A 19,992-nucleotide genomic window follows, 5' to 3' on the forward strand; every position below is an offset into this window, starting at 1 on the left:
GAGAGAGAGAGAGAGAGAGAGAGAGAGAGAGAGAGAGAGAGAGAGAGAGAGAGAGAGAAGATTGAGAGAGAGAGAGAATTTATTTTTTAGACCAGTTTTAGGTTCATAACAAAATTGAGCAGAAAGTAAAGGGAGTTCCCATGTACCCATGCCCCTACACATGCACAGCCTCCTCATTATCAACAGCCTGATGTTATAATTGATGAGCATACATTGACACATCATTATTACCTGGAGTCCATAGTTTACATTAGGGTTCATAGGGTTCTTGGTTTAGTACATCCTATGGGTTTTGATAAATGTGTAACATGACATGTAGCTACCATTATAGTAACATACAAAATAGTTCTAATGTCCTAAAAATCCTCTATGCTCTGCCTATACCTCTGGCAATCACTGATTAAATTGTCTTTTAATTACTGTACCTACATACACTTTGACCACTCTTAAACCTTTTCTCTATATTGCAGTCAGAATCAAAATCAATCCTGATCTTGTCAGTTCTCTGCTTAAATCTCTTTAAATAGATCCTATTATTGTTCTCTTTGTGTGGAGTTTTAAAATTAGAGATTCAGTTTTTTGAATAGATATTGGACTAGTCAAACTTCCTATTTCTTCTTGTACCCATTTCAGTGAGTTATGGCTTAAAAGGAAGTTGTCCATTTCATATATGTTGTCCAATTTACTGGCAAAAAGTTATACATAATATGCTCATGCAATATGTTAAATAGCCCTAAGATCTGCAGTGATCCTCCTGTTTTCATTTCTGATATTGATATTTTGTGTTTTCTCTTTCTTGATCGGTTTTACTAAGGGGTTATCAATTTTATTAATCGTTTCCAAAAATCAACTTTTGGTTTTGTTGATTTTTCCCTCTTGTATGTCTGCTTTCTATTTCATTGATTTGTATTCTTATTCTTTCCTTCTACTTTGTTTTTAATTTTTTGTTCTTTTTCTAGTTTTTTTGAGCTGGAAGTTTTTATAGTTGATTTTAACCTTCCTTACTTTCTAATATAGTCACTGTAAGCTAGAAAATATCCTTTAAGTACTTCTTCAGCCACATCCTGGAACTTTCTCTTTTATTTTTAAAAACTTTTATTATGGAAAATAGTAAACATACAAAATAAACAGAATAATATAAACAAACTTCATATGCCTATCACCCAACTTCAACAATGATCAACATTCTACAATTATTATTTCATCTGTACTCCCACCCACTTACCACATCTCTGTTGGTTATTATTATTGTTGTTGTTAATTTGCAGTTCTATATTTTTCAGGTACAATTGAACACATTGAAATGCTCGCATCATAGATATATAACTTTGATAAAGGAATATGCTCATATAATCTAGACTCCTATCATGATATAAAATAGGAGTCAGCAAAATATGGCCCATTGGCCAAATCTGGGTCATGGCCTGTTTTTAACAGCCTGGGAGTTCAAAATGTTTTTATTTCTTTTCACATTTTTAAAGGGTTTTAGAAAAAGAAAACAAAGATTATACATCAGAAACTATATGTGATCTGCAAAGCCTACAATATGTACTATATGTACATTTACATAAGAAGATTGCTGACCCTGACATAAAACATTTCTTTCTCTCAAGAAAGTTTTCTTGTTTCTTGGTAAATTTTTGGGCCCCCACCCTCCACCAAAAAAAAAAAGAAGAAATCACTGTTCTGGGTCTTTTTTAGTCTACCTTGCATTAATTTTGCTTATCTTATAACTTCATATAAATGGAATCATACAGCATACTGACTGATTCATTTATGTTATCATGTGTATAAATAACTTGTTTTTTTCATCTGAGTAGTATTCAATTGTATGAATATAACACAATTTAATTATATGTTTGTCTGCAGATGGGCATTTAAGTTGATTCCAATTTTGGCTATTGTGAATAAAACTGATATGCTTTTTACAAATATTTTATGGACACATTTTAATTTCTCTTGGGTAAATACCTAGGAGTGGAATCTTTGTGTTATAGTATACATTTAACTTTATAAGGTACTATCAAAACTTTCCTATTTTAATTCCTACTCACAAGTTGTGAGAGTTCCATTTGCTCTACATCATCACTAATATTTCATATTAGTCTTTATGGTTTTAGGCATTCTAGTGGGTTTATATGGTTATCTCATTGTGTTTTCAAATTTTTTCTTTTCAATTATGATAAAAATAATTTTAAAAATTGCCATCTCTAAGTGTACAGTTCAGTAGTGTTCAGTATATTCACATTATTTCACAACAGATCATCACAACATTTTCATCTTGCAAAACTGAAACTCTGTACCCATTAAACAAAGCTCTCCTTTTCCCTACTCACCCTTAACACCTAGCCACCATTCTATTTTTTGTTTCTGTAAATTTGACTACTTTGGATATCTCACATAAGTGGAATCATACAGTACTTGCCTTTTTTTGTGACTGGCTTATTTCACTTAATATAATGTCTCATGTTTTTAAAATACATTTTTTAGGTTTAATTAGATGTTCTGTTCACTGAATTTTGATAATTGTGTATATCTGTGTAACCACTCCCCCAAACAAGGTACAGAATATGTTCGTCACCCCAGAAAGTTCCCTTATTTCTCTTCTCAGTCATTTCTTTTACCCAAGAGGCAACCATTGTTCTGATATCTATCATCATAAATTAGTATTTTTTCTGTTCTTGGATTTCATATAAATGGAATGATACAGTATGTATTCTTTGATGCTTGTCTTTTTTCTCTCAACATAGTACTTTCTAAGATTAATCTACGGTTTTGCATGTATCAGTAGTCCATTTTAAAAAATTGCTAAGTAGTATTTTGTGTTATGGCTATATCACAGTTTGTTTATCATTTTCCTGTTGATGAACATTTGGCTAGTTTCTAGTTTTTTGATGTTATAAGTAAGGTGAGTATAAATTTTTTTTAATTATGAAAAAAACACATAACATAAAATTTACCATCTTAACTATTTTCAAATGTATAGTTCAATAGTGTGAAGTGTATTTGCATTGCTGTGAAACATGTCTGCAGAACTTTTTCATCTTGCAAATATAAAACTCTGTACCTATTAAATGTCAACTCCCTTTTTTCCCTTCCCCCTACTCACGGCTAACCACCATTCTACTTTCTGCCTCTATGAACTTGACTACTTTAGACAACTTATGTAAGTGGAATCATATAGTATCTGTCTTTTTGTGACTGGCTTATTTCACTCAGCATAATGTCTTCAAGGTTCATCCATTTGGTAGCATATGACTGGATTTCCTTCCTCTTAAAGGCTGAATAATATTACATTTTATGTCATTTATTCATTTCTTCATGGACCTTTGAGTTGCTATAAATATGGATATACAAATATCTCTCTGAGATCCTGCTTTCAGTTCCTTGGATATATACCCAGAAGTGGGATTACTGGATCATATGGTAGTTCTATTTTTATTTTTTTGAGGAACCTCTATGCTGTTTTCCATAGCAGTTGCAACATTTTACAGTCCTTCCAACAAGAACCAAGGGTTCTAATTTCTCCACATCTTTGCTCACACTTGTTATTTTCTGTTTTTTAAATTTTTATTTTTATAGTAGCCATTGTAGTGGGTAGGAGGTAATAATCACATTTTAGTTTTGGTTCACATTTCTCTGATGATTAGTGATGTTGACTACATTTTCATATGCAACTATAAACAGTTTTGTACAAGTATTTTTGTGAACATATATTTTCACTTCTCTTGGGTATATACCTAAGAATAGACTAACTGAGTCATAAAGTAGATGTAAGTGTAATTTTATATGAAACATCCAAACAGTTCTCCAAATTGGTTATAACATTTTACATTCCTGTCAGAAATGTACAAATGTTCCAGTTGCTTTAAATTCTCAGCAACAATTGTCTTTTTGATATTTGTCTTTCTAGGGTGTGTAAAATGTTACCTTATTGTGATTTCAGTTTGCATTTTCTTAATGACTAACATTATTGAGCATCTTTTCATGTGTTTATAATTCATTTGTATGTCTTCTTTTCTGAATTGTCTGTTCACATTGTTGCTCATTTTTAAAAATTGAGAGTTTTGTCTTTTAACTGTTGAAATGTAGACATTCTTTATATGTCCTGGGTATTAGCCTTTGGTCAGATCTATGTTTTACAATATTTTTTTCAGTCTGTGGCATGTTTATTTAATGGTGTCTTTTGATGAGCAAAATTTTTAATTTTGAGGAAATCAAATTTATGGTTTTATTTTATTTTGTGGCCCAGGAATCTTTGTCTATTCCAAAATTTTAGATTTAGGATTATGATCTATCTTGAATTAGTTTTTGTGTATGGACAGAGATAATGATCACGGTTAATTTTTTTCCCATAAAGACATCCAGTGTTCTAGTAATAATTGTCTTTAAAAAAAGCTTTCCTTTCTCCATTTAATTAACTTTTCAATGTGGTGAAAACTTAACTGACTATATATGTGTGGGTATATTTTTGGACTCTCTACTCTGTTTCACTAACTCAGTGTACCTTATTGCCAGTATCATACTGTCTTGATTATCATAGCTCTAGAATAAGTCCTGTAGTTAAGTGATGTAAGCTCTTTAAAATTGTTCTTTTTCAAGATTGTTTTGGATAGGGTAGTTTATTTTAATTTTCAATAAGTTCTTGAATTAGCTGTCTATTAGTTCATTAAAGCCTTCTAGAATTTTTCATGGGGGGCGATTATATGAATTTATAAATCTGTTTAGGGAAAATGGACATCTTAACAAAATTGAGTCCTCCAGTCCATTAATGTGGTATAGATCTTCATTACTTAAGTTTTTTTTTTAACATTTTTTATTGATTTATAATCATTTTACAATGTTGTGTCAAATTCTAGTGTTCAGCACAATTTTTCAGTCATACATGGACATATACACACTTATTATCACATTTTTTCCTCTGTGATTCCCTGTGCTATACAGTATAATCTTGTTTATCTATTCTACAATTTTGAAATCCCAGTCTATCCCTTCCCACCCTCCGCCCCCCTGGCAACCACAAGTCTGTATTCTCTGTCTATGAGTCTATTTCTGTACTGTATTTACCCTTTTTTGTTTGTTTGTTTGTTTGTTTTTGTTTTTTAGATTCCACATATAAGCGATCTCATATGGTATTTTTCTTTCTCCTTCTGGCTTACTTCACTTAGAATGACATTCTCCAGGAGCATCCATGTTGCTGCAAATGGCGTTATGTTGTCAGTTTTTATGGCTGAGTAGTATTCCATTGTATGCATATACCACTTCTTCTTTATCCAGTCACCTGTTGATGGACATTTAGGCTGTTTCCATGTCTTGGCTATTGTAAATAGTGCTGCTATGAACATTTGGGTGCAGGTGTCATCCTGAAGTAGGGTTCCTTCTGGATATAAGCCCAGGAGCGGGATTCCTGGGTCATACGGTAAGTCTATTCCTAGTCTTTTGGGGAATCTCCACACTGTTTTCCACAGTGGCTGCACCAAACTGCATTCCCACCAGCAGTGTAGGAGGGTTCCCCTTTCTCCACAGCCTCTCCAGCATTTGTCATTTCTGGATTTTTGAATGACGGCCATTCTGACTGGTGTGAGGTGATACCTCATTGTAGCTTTGATTTGCATTTCTCTGATAATTAGTGATATTGAGCATTTTTTCATGTGTCTATTGATCATTTGTATTTCTTCCTTGAAGAATTGCTTGTTTAAGTCTTCTGCCCATTTTTGGATTGGGTTGTTTATTTTTTTTCTTATTGAGTCGTATGAGCTGCTTATATATTCTGGAGATCAAGCCTTTGTCGGTTTCATTTGCAAAAATTTTCTCCCATTCTGTAGGTTGTCTTTTTGTTTTACTTATGGTTTCCTTTGCTGTGCAGAAGCTTGTAAGTTTCATTAGGTCCCATTAGTTTATTCTTGCTTTTATTTCTACTAGGGGAAAATTTTTGAAATGTATGTCAGATAATGTTTTGCCTATGTTTTCCTCTAGGAGGTTTATTGTATCTTGTCTTATGTTTAAGTCTTTGATCCATTTTGAGTTGATTTTTGTATATGGTGTAAGGGAGTGTTCTAGCTTCATTGTTTTACATGCTGCTGTCCAGTTTTCCCAACACCATTTGCTGAAGAGATTGTCTTTATTCCATTGTATATTCTTGCCTCCTTTGTCGAAGATTAGTTGACCAAAAGTTTGTGGGTTCATTTCTGGGCTCTCTATTCTGTTCCATTGGTCTATATGTCTGTTTTTGTACCAATACCATGCTGTCTTGATGACTGTAGCTCTATAGTATTGTCTGAAGTCTTCATTACTTAAGTTTTCTTTAACTTTTCTCATCAGTGTTTTGATGCTGTTACACAATATTGAGTAGAAATAGTGAAGTAAGACATCCTTGTCTAGAGGAAAAGGATTTAATGTTTTACAGTTGGGTTTGATATTACCTGAAGATTTTTTTCACACATGTCCCTTCTACTTCTGATTTTCTGTGGGTTTTTTTTTTTTAAATCATGAAGAGGTTTTTGTATATTCTCTGACTGCCTGCAAAAGTTTATCTTTAATTTTAGGAGTTTAATCATGATATGTCCAAGTGTAGTTTTCTTTATATTTAACCTGTTTGGGATTCACTGAGCTTCTATCTTTATGTTGATCTTGAATTGTAGGAAATTGAATATGATCTTTCTAGGTTATTTGTATTTATATTGTTTGGAGCTCAGTATGTTTCTTGGACTTTTAAGTTGATGTTAATAAATTCAAGAATTTTGGGTCACTCTTTCTTAACATTTGTTTTCTTCCTCATTCTAGTGTCCATTAGGAACTGAAGTCATATACGTTAGACTGCTTAATATTGTCCCACAAATCCCTCAGACTTCATTTTCCCTATCTGTTTTCTCCATATTCTTCAGAGTCATGTATTTTTTAGTTGATCACTCCTCAATTTCACTGACTCTCTGTCATCTTCTAAGCCCATCTAGTGAATCTTTAATTTCAGTGTTACATTTCAAGTTATAGAATTTCCATTTGGTTCATATTTATATTCTCTATTTCTCTGCTGATGTTACCTATCTGCATATTCACTTTGCATATTCTGTCCTTTAAGTCCTTAAATATATTTATTACATCTTTAAAGTCCTTTTCTGCTGATTGCAATAGCTATATCATCTCAGGGTTGATTTCTATGGACTGCTTTTATTTTATTGGGTATAGGCCACATTTTCCTGTTTTTTTGCACCTCTAAATCTTTTTGATTGGTTGCTGAGCATTATGAATGATGCATTTTAGAAACTCTGGATTCTTTTATGTTACACTGAAGAATGATATTTTTATTCTTGCAGGCAGTTATCATGGCTAAACTCAAATTTCAACTTCTGTGTGGTATTCAACAGCTAAAATCTCTAGTTAGTTTTTCAGGTTTAGCTGTTGCTTTTTTACTGGGCTTTTTGGGATTTTCCCCATATGTGCAAAGATTAACATTCAGCCAAAGATTTGGACAGATTTTACATATAGATTTGGGAACTGAATTCCCTCTGCAGCAAATTAACTTCCAGGAATTCCTCCCTAACTTTTTGGCTGTTCATTGGCTTCAAACTTTGCCTTCTGATATGTCAAAACTGTTGGGCTATAGTTTTTACTTCCAAGTCATGCAGTTTGGGGACTGCACACTTACAAAAAGCAGCAAACACAAATTTTACTTATTTTAGTGTGTCTTTCAAGTTTAGCTTTACCTCCATTTCTGCTTTTGATCACTCTCTACTGCCTTTTAAAAAGTTTTTGGTTCATATTTTATAAGTTTTTTTTTTTTTGGCCTATCGATTTTTTAGAGACATTGTTTCATTCTTCGGTCTTCCTCTGTTTCTGCCTTTTCAAATATCTAGTAATTTTTTATTGTATGGTAGACATTTTAAATAAAGATATTGTAGAGGCTCCAGGAATATGTTCTACCAGTGAGGGTTTTCTCTTTTCATTTGTTAAGTGGATAGGGTAGAGGACTAATTTCATTAATCTAATCAGAGATTGAGGTAGATTGAAGCAATGTTGTAATTTTAATCAGACTCAGTACACCTCTAGTTCTACTATGTTTCTCAAGCATGCCCCCTCCAAGAGCCTGAGGAGCTCTATATTCTCTACTTCAAAAGATTGGTATATTCAGGCTGTGCTTCAGAGCCTTTGATCTTTACTCTTTGACCTCTACCTTTACCCCATGCTGCTTCCAAATTTGGCAAATATCTTGAGGAAGAGACCAGCTATGTGTTTGTTGCAGGCCTATTCTTCCAATGAGACTCTGTCTCCTAAATATTGGGAGACTAAAGGAGATTTCAACCCACCTTATGGAAGCTTTCTAATCTCCTCAATAGCCCCCAAACTCAGAAAATATACTGTGGGGGTAAACCAGCTCACATTTAGTTCTCTTGAAGTTTATTGTCATGCCAGTATTCCACAATTGCCAAAAGCTTTGCTGATTTTCTCCTTTCCCCAGCAAATTCCTTCTCTGAGGCTAAGCCAAATCTTAAGCTTGTGCCAAGAATTAGAGAATGTCACCAGGAAAGAAAATGGCTGGCAACAATCTGCTTTTCTGAAAGGGCTCCTGCCCTTCTATTGGTTATAGCTGTGGATGTATGATTATAAAGATTTAGGGAAAATCTAGGCCTGAAATTTTTCCATGCTAGTGTTACTAATGTAAAGCTAGATAGTGTAACTATTAGACCCCCAAATACTCAATATCTCAGACACAGCAAAAGTTAAATTCTTGTCCAAATAACAGTATAAGGAAGGTGTGTTGGGTTGGCAGATTACTCTCTTCTAGTATGGTGATTCAGCAGTCCAAGATATGATCATTGTATGGCCCTGCAATCTCCTAGGACCTGTTATCCTCCACATTCATCTAGAGAAGTGGAAAAATAACATAGAAGGCATATATTCACTTTTTTTTTTTACACAATAGAGAATTTGTATTAGCGGCCATAGCAAAGTATCACAGACTTGGTGGCGTAAACAACAGAAATTTGTTTTGTCACAGTTCTGGAGACTGAGAACTGAGGATCAAGGTGTCAGTAGGGTTAAGTGGAGACCTGCATGTGGAGAAGGCACATATGCACTTTTTAAAAGCCTTAGCTTAGAAATTGTATATATCACTCCCTTTCACATTCAATTGCTTAGAATTCAGTCACATGGCTACGCTAAGCTTCAGTGGAGGCTGGAAAATGTGGACTAGTTGTTTTCCCCATAAGGAAAGGAAATAGATGTGTGTTAAACAACTAGCAGTCTGTGACATAACCACTTTGTACTCTGTCTTCCAACATAACTTCAGAGTCCAGTAGTTTTGGCTGCTTGGTCCATATGAGATAGTACAATGAAACTTTAGAAGAAAGCATTGACTTTGCGATGTATAGGCTGAATTTCCATGTCTCCCTTAGCTGATTTAGGATGCATTGGACTAAGAGAAGCATCATGGGTGCCAGGCTTTTATGCTTAAAGGCAGCTTTAGTGGTCCATAGCTGCCATTCCCATCAGGGGTAATTTAACCTCAGCTGAGATCGGCTTGTTGGAGAAGCAGGCTTATACTCTAAGCCAGTGGACTCCACCTCAATAAATGGCCTACCACATCTCAATGCTCAAAACAGAATAATCCTTGATTTCATCCTTTCCCTTACTCCCTACCCCAACAACTTATATGATTTACAGCTCCAAAACATCTCAGATCTGCCCATTTCTGTTAATTCACACTGCTGCCACTCTAAGCCTTTATATGTATCTTTGTACATCTGTGCAAATATTTATAGGGTAAATTTTTGTAATTAATAATTTCATAATGGTCAAATTCACCAGATACTTTTCTGTCTTCATCTTACCTGACCTCTCTGGTATTTACCACATTTTCCTGAAATTCCTTCTGGCATGTATCTCCCTTATCCTGAAACTCTTCCTGTGGTGTTCATAATGTTGCTCTAAATAAGCTTTTCTCCACTTCTCAAGCCTCATTTCTAAGCCTTTATGCAGGGTGTTTTTCCTTTTCCCATCTTTTAAATATTTATATCTCCCACTTTTCTTTTTATTCTATATGATTCCCTTAGATTATCTAATTCACTCCCATTAATTTTATTTACCATTTACATGCTTACAATTCCCAAGTCTGTTTATCCTGATCACACTTCTTGTGAGCCTCAAACACTGAATATCCAACTGTCTTTGGAATAGTTCAACCTTGATGTCCCACAAGCACCTCATTCTTAATATGTCTCAAACTGAATTAATCAGCCTTTGCCACCAAAAATTTGCTTTACTACTGTCTTAGGTCAGATTCTCTAAAAGCTAAGCCTAAGATGGAGAGTCTTGTTCAAATTACTTATTGAGAAAATGTTGTCAAGAGAAAGGGAGTGAGGGGTGCAGGATAAGGCAGAAGTGAAAGCTCAGCAAGTACATGATCTCAGCTTGAGACTAGCTTCAGTATGATCTTATGGGAGAAATGCTGGAGCATAAGTTGTACCATGAGTTCCACCTTGAGGCTAGGGAATTGAACTTTTGTACCATGCCTAGTCAGTTGACAATTGGCTGAGATCTGTGGGTAGGCCCTAACCTTTCAGGTAAGGTGGCTCCTCTAGGACAATTTTCCTGAGAATGGAGCAACTGTGAGTTATTGGCCAACATTCACAGTAGCTGGGAGATGCACAGCAAAAGGAATATGAGTGGGGAACCAATATATCCACTACTAAACCATCCCTGAATTCCTTTTTTTTGATGTATATCACTGCGATCTACGCAGGAATCCAAGTAGAAATCTAGAAGACATCATAGAGTTCTTTTCTCCCTTATCTCCCATTAAATAGTAATAATAATAGATAATAATTATTCAGTGCCCATAGTATTAATTTCAAATTCTATAGCAAGGTTCTCAAAGCCACACAGGATGCAACTCTTGTCTATCTTTCCAGCCAACTGTCTTATATTCTTTCCCTTGCACTATGTTCTGGCCACTTTAAACCCATTGCAGTTTCCTCAGCATAATATGCTCAGCCCCTCCCATCATGTCCCCTTCACCTGGCCGACTCTTACTTTTCCTTCAAAATGGTCTAGATATTATCTCCTCAGGGAAGTCTTCTCTGGTCCCCAAGGCTGAATTAGATACTTAACCATCTGAGCTCCACCAACAACCCATTCTCTCTTCCATAAGAACCCATTTCATAGGGAAGCAAAGCTGTCAGTTTGCTTGCCTATCACCCCTCTTTGAATGTGAGTTTTTCAGGACATTTATTTCATTTTGTTTATCTTTGTATCACTAGCATGCAGTCCCATGCCTTGGACATTTTTAGCACACACTAAACGCTTCTCACCTTAGTGAAAAAAAAAAAAAGAATGGATGCAAAGGTAAAATGTAGTCAAAATTCTCAATGCTTCTTCTGAAACAAATTTGTAGGCTTTAGCCTGATGTTTATATAAGCTATTTATTTTAATGGATGCTGCATAGATGAATATTCACAGAAAGACAATCTTTCCCACTTCTTACTGTACTAACCTTTTAAGTCTTCCTGGGTCACTGAGCTCCACAGAATCCCTAAAGAATCAGGAAGAAGGTCCCAGCTCCAACTGAGACAAGACAGCTGTGACTCTCTTCTCTCCCTCCCCATTTCCAGATGAAGGACCTGCGTCATGAGAATGTTAACCCTTTATTGGGCTTCTTCTATGATTCGGGGATGTTTGCCATTGTGACAGAATTCTGTTCCCGAAGGAGCCTGGAAGACATATTGACAAATCAGGATGTGAAACTAGATTGGATGTTTAAATCATCACTCCTGCTGGATCTCATCAAGGTTAATGGAAAGACTGAGGAAATCTTGAATTTTCCCTGTAGTTTAAAACTTCAATATTTTGAGATGTTTTGTTTTCCTTGGATCCTTGTGATGATCTCACTCCTCCACCTTCCTTCCCTGTGTCTGCCCCCACCACTTCTCACAGCCCCTTGGTCCGTATCTGTTATAAGGTCCTGATACAGAAGGATTTGCTTTCCATACCCCCCACCCCTATCCCATTAAAGGGTCAGATTTGTCTTTACTTCCTATAGCCATTGAGCACTCTTCTGCCTTAAGCAATCCTTTCTTCCATCCTATTTCTCTGCTTTCTGTTGTGGAAAAGTGCTTATTCCCAAGCTCCTTGGTGCTGCTTAGCCCTATTTCCTGCCTTTCACGTTCTAAAAGGTGGTTCAGTCTAGAACTAGGTGATGAGTCTTTGCATACCATAAGTGGAGATGTGGAACTCAGCATGACCAGAAAGCCAAAAGACCATTGGTTCTATCAGGCAGCACCTCCATCCTCAGAGGCAAGGACTAGTAACAGCCAAGTGGGAGTGGTTCACTGATGGGTTCATGGATGGGCTTCAGAGAGTCCATGAACTCCTTAGAGTGATATGAAAATTGTGTCTATGTGCATTTTTAGGAGCCTGATGTGGATAATCAATGACTGGTTGAGCTTCCTGTATATTGATCATAATCTTGACCCTTCTGTTGTGGCTGAACTCTTTTCAAGGAAGCTTTATAGACATTATCTCATTCTAATTTTCCATAAAATAAGTGTGATTATCCTTTTACAGAGGCTCAGAGAAGCTAAAGGAGGTGCTTTTTGTCATTTAGTGTCTGCCACATATAGTAGGTGCTAAATAAGTATTTATCAGCCAGCTATTAAGTGGCAGAGCTGATGCTAGAATCTAAATCTCCTGGTTCCTATTCTAATACTCTTTTCACTCACTCTGTAAGCAAAGTCCAGTGAGTTAAGGGAGAATCCTCTAAATGACAGTTTTCTCAGGCCCATGATGAATTAAACCCTAGCATTAGAGAGCTTGGGAGAAATCTTACCCACTGTAGACTCTGCTTGGAGGTACTAGGGACTACAGACTTTCCTAGGGTGCAAGATGTAAAGCATACAAAGGGGTGTCAGGCTGTGAAATAGAGACAGATACTTAAAAAGGCTCAGCATAAACAGCCCTGAGATGACTGCATTCAAATATGGATGTATTTATATATGAATGATTAAACCCATCTGATAAAATCCTGGTGGATCACACTGGAATATCATATAAGGTTGCCAAGCAAGCTGTAGAAGTCAGTAGTATTTAGCTTTCTTGATTTCAGCTTTCTTTTTTATTGTCTATTTTTAATTATTAAAAATGAAATAAATTGCATATATATAATTTGTGTATATTTTATATAAATTATCAAAATAGAAAATATTTTAATTATAAAAATGATGTATTCATCACATTTAAAAATCAAATTCTATAAATATATATGGGAAAATCCTGACATTTACTCCACCCTCCTTTATGCCCTCTCCCCAGATTAACCACTACTAACAATTTGGTGATTAACCTTGCAGTTACTTTTATGTGTATTTACATACATTCTAGATTTTGTTTGTTGTTTAAAATACACACTGTCATGTAGTTCTGCAACTTACTATTTTTCATTTACTTTATGGCTTAGATATGATTCCTTATCAGTACAAAGAGATCTATTATTTTTAACTGTTGCAGAATATTCTTTAGTTTGGATATACCACAATTTGGACAGTTCCTTCTTGATAGATATTTATTGTATATTCAATTGTGTAATATAAGGTAGAGCCCAGTGAGCATTCTTGTGTTTGTCTCCTTATGTACATGTGTGAGCATTTCTTTGGAGGAAAAGTAGAATCCCTAGGTCACAGGGTATGCATACTTTGAATTTGGATAGCTGTTCCTAAATTACCTACCCAAAAGGCAGTACCAATTTCCATTCCTGCCAGTAGTGGATGAGAGTTGGGCTAGACCTTTTGGGGGAGAATCAGATTCTTCAAATTCTTGGCTATTATATATTTATAGATCCATCCTGTGTTTGAAATGTCAGTAAGTCTCCCAATAACACAAAATTCTCTATACTCACAAGATATGATACTTCATCAAAGCATAGAAGTTTAGAGCTAGAAGGGACCTGGAAACGATTCTTGTTGTCAAAGTTTTGCTTTGCCTGCATATAAGAGAAAAAGAATGAATGCTGGATTGTAATAGCTCATGCCATTAACAGTCTCAGAAAGTGGCTCTAAAAGCACAAAATAGTTAAATAAGTTGCTAAATAAATCCTGTTTGTATCATCTACAGGGCATGAAGTACTTACACCACAGAGAGTTTGCTCATGGGAGGCTGAAGTCTCGAAACTGTGTGGTAGATGGGCGTTTTGTACTTAAAGTGACAGATTATGGCTTTAATGACATCTTGGCAGTGCTAAGACTCTCCCAAGAGGAACCTTCTGCAGAAGGTAAGCATTGTATTGTACCCTTCTGATGCACACAAGGTAACTCCATAGTTCAAATGAGAACGTGCCCTGAATTAAAGCCTCAGGCTGATTCAACTCCTCACTTTTGTTGAAAATCAGCCTCATTTCCAAGCCAAAGGAGTTGAATGAAGTCTTCAGGCTGTAGTCTCAGCACAGCCTAGCCTTCTGAACAAAGCCAGTGCAATAATGTTGAGTTCCTGCTATGGCAGGATTAGGTTATATTGTTTGGAGACCCCAGGTGTCCCTGGAGGAACTTGCTGAGCATTAGGCACACAGTAGGTGCTCAATAAATACTTGTCAGATTAAATGGGAGGTAATTTGGTACCTGGACTCCCACAAAGCCCATCCTGGAATGGGGTGTCACTAGACTCTACCCTCACTGTCTCTGTCAGAAAGAAAGAAGCAAAGAGGGGGCCCCCAGCAAGTAAATGCTCTGTGGGTTGTGTGGGATGGCTTCAGAACTATGGCCTTCTAGTAAATCAGTAGGCATGCCTGTAATGTCCATTTTGTGTTTTTGTCTTTTGTTTAGTGCACCGGCGGCAGCACCAAACAATGCCTGTAGGGGTCATAACAGATCAAAGAAATAGGAGAAATCTGAAATGGGGCATGAGAGTGGGTGACTGAGAACTAGGAGGGAATAAACTGATACAAGAGAGGGAGGAAGAAAGAAAAGGGGTAAGAAGGAGGAAGAATGAATAAGGTTAAGTACATATGGAGAATTTGGGCCTTAAAAGTCTTAACAATATTGCAAGAAGGAAGAAGAAAGATAATGACACAAAAACACAGAGAAACAGACAACCCAAAAAAGACAGAGAGGGAGAAATGTAAAATGACAATATATACTCATATTCTTAAAAGGATTATTTACAAAACAGAAACAGACTCACAGACACAGAAAACAAACTTGTGGTTACCAGGAGGGAAGAGGGAGTGAAGGGATAAATTGGGAGTTTGAGATTTGCAGATACTAACTACTGTATATAAAATACTGTACAGTTTATACTGCATAGCACAGGGAGCTATTTTCAATATTGTCTAGTAACCTATAATGAAAAGAATATGAAAACAAATATATATATATATATATAACTGAACCACTATGCTGTACACGAGAAATTAACACAACATTGTAAACCGACTATACTTCAATTTAAGAAAAAAGAAATAAAAAGAAAAGATGCAGAAGGCAAAAAAAAAAAAAGGATCTTTGGCATTATAATTTTTAAAACTGCTGACTTTATTGTATAGGAGAAATGAAGAATAAAAGACACAAAGACACAGAGAAATACATGCACAGATGGAAACAGTTCACTCATCAGTGGCATCATCTTTGTGCTTTACAAAACTTGTGGATTAAACTTTAGAGAGTCATCTGGTCCAACTTGCTTATTTTACAGATGAGATAACTGAGGCTCAAGATTTGTCCAAATCATGCAGCTACTTAGAAGTGAGCAGGTCCAGGAATTCAGTGTAGCTCTTCTGAAGACTAGCTCCTACACCCTAAATTAAAACATATAATAACAATTTCTCCTTTCTCTGCTCATCCATGCTTTGAAGGACTTGAAGCTCCTGGTAATCACAGTAAAAAACATATGATATTGTCTCTCTGTCTCTGTCTCCCTGTTTCTCTCTCTTCCTTCTTCTCTTTCTCTTTGTGGACTTGTTCTTGTTGCCAACTTAGTCGTGTGGTTATTATTTGGCTAATTCCAATTTGAAAGCTTAGAATAGTTGCCTGGTGTTAAGAGCTAGGAGGTTGGGACAACAGCTGCAGGGTGGGAAGTACTTAGATCCTGTCAAAATTACTCATCTGTAAAAGAAAAACACAATGGCCAGCTTCTCAGAATTCCATTTAATTCACAGGTTGGCAACTTTCAAACTTGAGAAGCTCTGGTCTTAGAGTGAGGAAAGGGTAGGTGCAGTGGCTTTTTTTTTTGGAGGTGGGGTGGACTGTGTCTGTGTCTTTCTCTGTTTCTCCTTCTTACCATTTCATTTCATTCTCCAAATTGCAAGGACGATCTGGATGCTCAACCCATTCTTCATACACCGCAGCCAGAAGGAGTTTCCTAAACTGCAAATCTGATGATGCTACAGCTGTGCCAGAAATTCACTGAATGGCTTCCCATTGTTCTTAGGATAAAGTTCAAACTCCTTTACAGGGCTTACAAGCCCTTCATGGTCTGAGCTGTGCCGATCTCTTATGCTTAACCACTCCCCTTAAGTCTCTATGCTCCACTTATGCTGACCACATTCCCGTTGTTTATTTGCACCAGGCTCTCTCTTAATTCCAGAACTTCACATGTGCTGTGCCCATTGCTTGGGATATTCTTCCCTTCCCTGTCTGTTACCCACTCATCTGAATCTGACTAGATTCTACTCCTGCAGGGCTCAACTTAGATACCACTGATTCAAGAGGCTTTCCACGACCCCCTATCCTTGGCTAAATTCTCCTCTTTATGATCCTTAAGGGTTTGTACTTTGTAATACCATACTACATTGGTATTACATGTTTTAATTAGCTGTCTTCTCTCCCTTCCTAAACCAGAAGCTCTGTGAAGGCAAGAAACAGGTTGCCTCCCTCAGTGCCTTTCACAGGACTTGGTGAATAAATGTTTGTTGAGTCAATGAATGGACGGAAAAAAAAATAAAATAAAGGCATTGCTGCTTCCTACCTAGATGACTTAGATGACAGGGCTAATAGAATCTTATCCCCAAAGGCTCTTGGAGATTATCTGGCTTAATTTCCATTTTAAGATGGGGAAAATGAGGTTCAGAAAGGTGAGCTAATGAGTGACCAAGTTGAGATTTTGAACCCAGGTCTCTTGATTTCCAGCTCTGTGTTCTCTTGAACTACACCACACTGGTTGTCCGAAGTTGATTTTTGTCACCTAGCAGGGCTCAGAGTTAGTACTGGCTCCAGCAGACACAGAACAAGCCAAAGTGATTTTTTTTTCTAGTTTTTTTCTGAGAGTTTGAGTCTAATGGCTGGTAGAGGCTCTTACTTGGCTCTGGAGTGGGGATGGGGAAATGGGGGGAGGTTGTAAGTGTATTCATTACTGCCCACTCTCAATTACATAAGTATAGTGCAGATAAAGCCTCATTTTAGCCATTAACAACATAGATGTAAGTGGTCTCTGAAAATACTATTTGGTAATGATTGTATTTAATCACCTAGCTTTTTCCCAGAGAGTCGTGTCCTCTTTTCCCTTCTTGTTCTTTCAAATGTACAGGGAGAGGGATGCTAGGAAAAGCAGCTGCATACCATTTTCCCTGTTCCCAAATACTCCCCCACCCTCCCTCCAAAACCATATACCTTAAATTCCATGTTCAGAAATGTATTCCTTTGACTAAAGTATTATTCAGTCTGTTTATTTTTATTTGTAAGTATCAGTACTCTTAGGCAGGAAGACATAAGGGTAAAACCACTAATGGTGAGTGCACCAGAGACATTCATGGGGGGTGGAAGAGTCAGGGGACAAAGGCCGGGGACACCTGGAGGACAAAGGGAGATGAGTATGGGATTGGAGGTGAGGCTAGAATTCCCTGTTCCACCATTTTGATCAGAATTAGCTCAAAATCAGAATTTCCAGGGTGAGTTTCTCTTTCCTGGGTTTCACTGACAAAACAAAATAATCTCTGACCTGTTATCTTCCTTCCTGCTTCATAAGAGCTTGTCCTTTGGGATCCCTTCCCAATACCCCAAATTTGACAAGATGAAGAGTTAGCTAGCACTTTCCCCCTGCCACCCCTACCCTCAGCAGACACTCTTCTCCAGCCTCCCTATCAGGATGGCAACCTGTTGTTTCCTCCAATTCTCTCCCCTGGGGAGATGCACATTCTATCACCAGCCCTGCCACTTCCTTCTCCATTCCAGCCTTCCTAGGTATCTGGTTCCCTATCCCACCCCAATTCAGACCCCTTTCACCTCGCCTCTGGCTCTTACTGTAATAACTTCGTAGCTGGTCTCCCTGACTCCAGCCTCTTTCCTTGAATCCAGTTTGTGCAGGTTGCCAGATTAATCTTCCTGTACGGGCTTTCATCAAATCCCTCTCTAGCTCCAGCACCCCTACTGCCTTTTGTATTCACTCCAAATGCCTTCATTTGGCTCTCAGGGCCTCTCCCTTTCTGCCCTCATTCTTCCAGCCACTCTCCCTCCCCCACTTCATCAACCCCATTTCTTATTTCTCATTATTCCTTAACAGAGCCCTTATCTTCAGCCAAGCTAATCTGCTTACCACCACCCCTATCCGCAATTTGCTCCTTTCTACCTCTTATTCTTTTGCACGTACTGTTCTTTCTCCCTGCAAAGCCCTTACCCTCACAGCTCTAGGAAACTGCATCCTTGACCTTCTTAACAAGCTCCTTTAAGATTTAACTTTTCCAGGCAGTCTTCCTGGATTAATTTGATCAGCTCAGTTTTTTATTGGTTTGAACCTCATGGACTTGCCAATATTGAACCCTGTTTGAGCTACAGAAACGGCAATTTCATAAGATTCAGTGTAAAACACTCCCTCCAACTTTGGACTACTCCATTTATATTATTAGTGGATATTTCTTTATACGCCTCTTAAAGGGCCCTCCCCCAAATTTCTGAGTCTCTGACTGCCATAACTCTCTGAAAGCAGAGATAATATCTTTTTTTCCTTATTGGCATCTGAAATGCAGCAGAGCACACAGTGAATGCTCAATATTGGCTTTTAATAGATTCATTTCCTTATGCGATATCATGACCCTCATCACTATCTCTTTTGTATCGCAGTTGGGTACACATGTGGGTTTGCCCATTGGTCTGTGAACTCTGCAAGGACAAAGGCAAAGTCTAATTCATCTCTGGCACCCCCCGTCCCTAGAACAGTGCCTGGTACATAATAAACCCTCAATAAATATTTGCAGAACTGCATTGAAGGAATTGCTGCACCCTTTTCCTCTGCAAGGAACAGAGGAGGCCTGGGGATCCTCTAATCCTCTTAAAGAAGACATGGAAAAAGCAACTTGTGAATCCCCAGCCTCAGCACAGTCAAATTACCAGACACATATAGATCTCAGCAAACAGCAAATCCATGGCAACCAGTCGGGCAGTGCACTTGCCTTTCCCTGGAAGCCTGCCAATTGCTACTTGCAGGCTCAAGAGAGCAAGAAAGCCAGCACCAGATAGCTTTCTACTTCGAGCTTCTCTGCTCTTCCCTACACCTCTGCTCTTTCTGCCTGCATGGTCCTGGGGTGGGGAAAGTAGGATGCTTTCTCTGGGCGTAATTCCTGAGATTCACAGATTTAGATCCTGGGGTGGGGTTGGGGGGACGGCACTAGCATGCCAGTCTGTCTTAATAAAAATATAAAGCAGTCAATGAAACAGCACCCTTGGAGCCCTCAAGGGCATTGCAAATGCTGTCAGTTAATCCTCCCTATATTCATTACACAATGCTTTCTTTTCAGAGTTGCTGTGGACGGCCCCTGAACTGTTGAGAGGCCCAAAGGGCAGTAGGTTAGGTTCTTTTGCGGGAGATGTCTATAGCTTTGCCATCATCATGCAAGAAGTGATAGTCCAGAGCACCCCATTCTGCATGATGGATCTGCCTGCCAAAGGTAAGCAGGAGGTGAGCAAAGAGCAGTAGGAGCCCACCATGACCCAGATCATCAGGCCAACCCAGGCTGTTGTGATTTGCCAGAAGAGTGAATGTGATTCTGTTTGTGTTAACTGCCTGCTGGTCTGCCAGCAGCCT

The 19,992-nt window shown here is 37.5% G+C and overlaps 1 protein-coding gene across 1 annotated transcript in view; it reads left to right on the plus strand.

Moving 5' to 3' along the window:
• Positions 1-19,992, plus strand: part of GUCY2F (guanylate cyclase 2F, retinal) — a 121,288-nt gene that overhangs the window by 78,444 nt on the left and 22,852 nt on the right. The window contains exons 10-12 of the mRNA XM_045509975.2: positions 11,607-11,783; positions 14,101-14,257; positions 19,706-19,855. Coding sequence (XP_045365931.2) covers positions 11,607-11,783; positions 14,101-14,257; positions 19,706-19,855 — 484 coding nt within the window. The remainder of the gene's footprint in view (positions 1-11,606; positions 11,784-14,100; positions 14,258-19,705; positions 19,856-19,992) is intronic.

Source organism: Camelus bactrianus, chromosome X (assembly GCF_048773025.1).
Source record: "Camelus bactrianus isolate YW-2024 breed Bactrian camel chromosome X, ASM4877302v1, whole genome shotgun sequence".
NCBI classification, from domain to species: Eukaryota; Metazoa; Chordata; class Mammalia; order Artiodactyla; family Camelidae; genus Camelus; species Camelus bactrianus.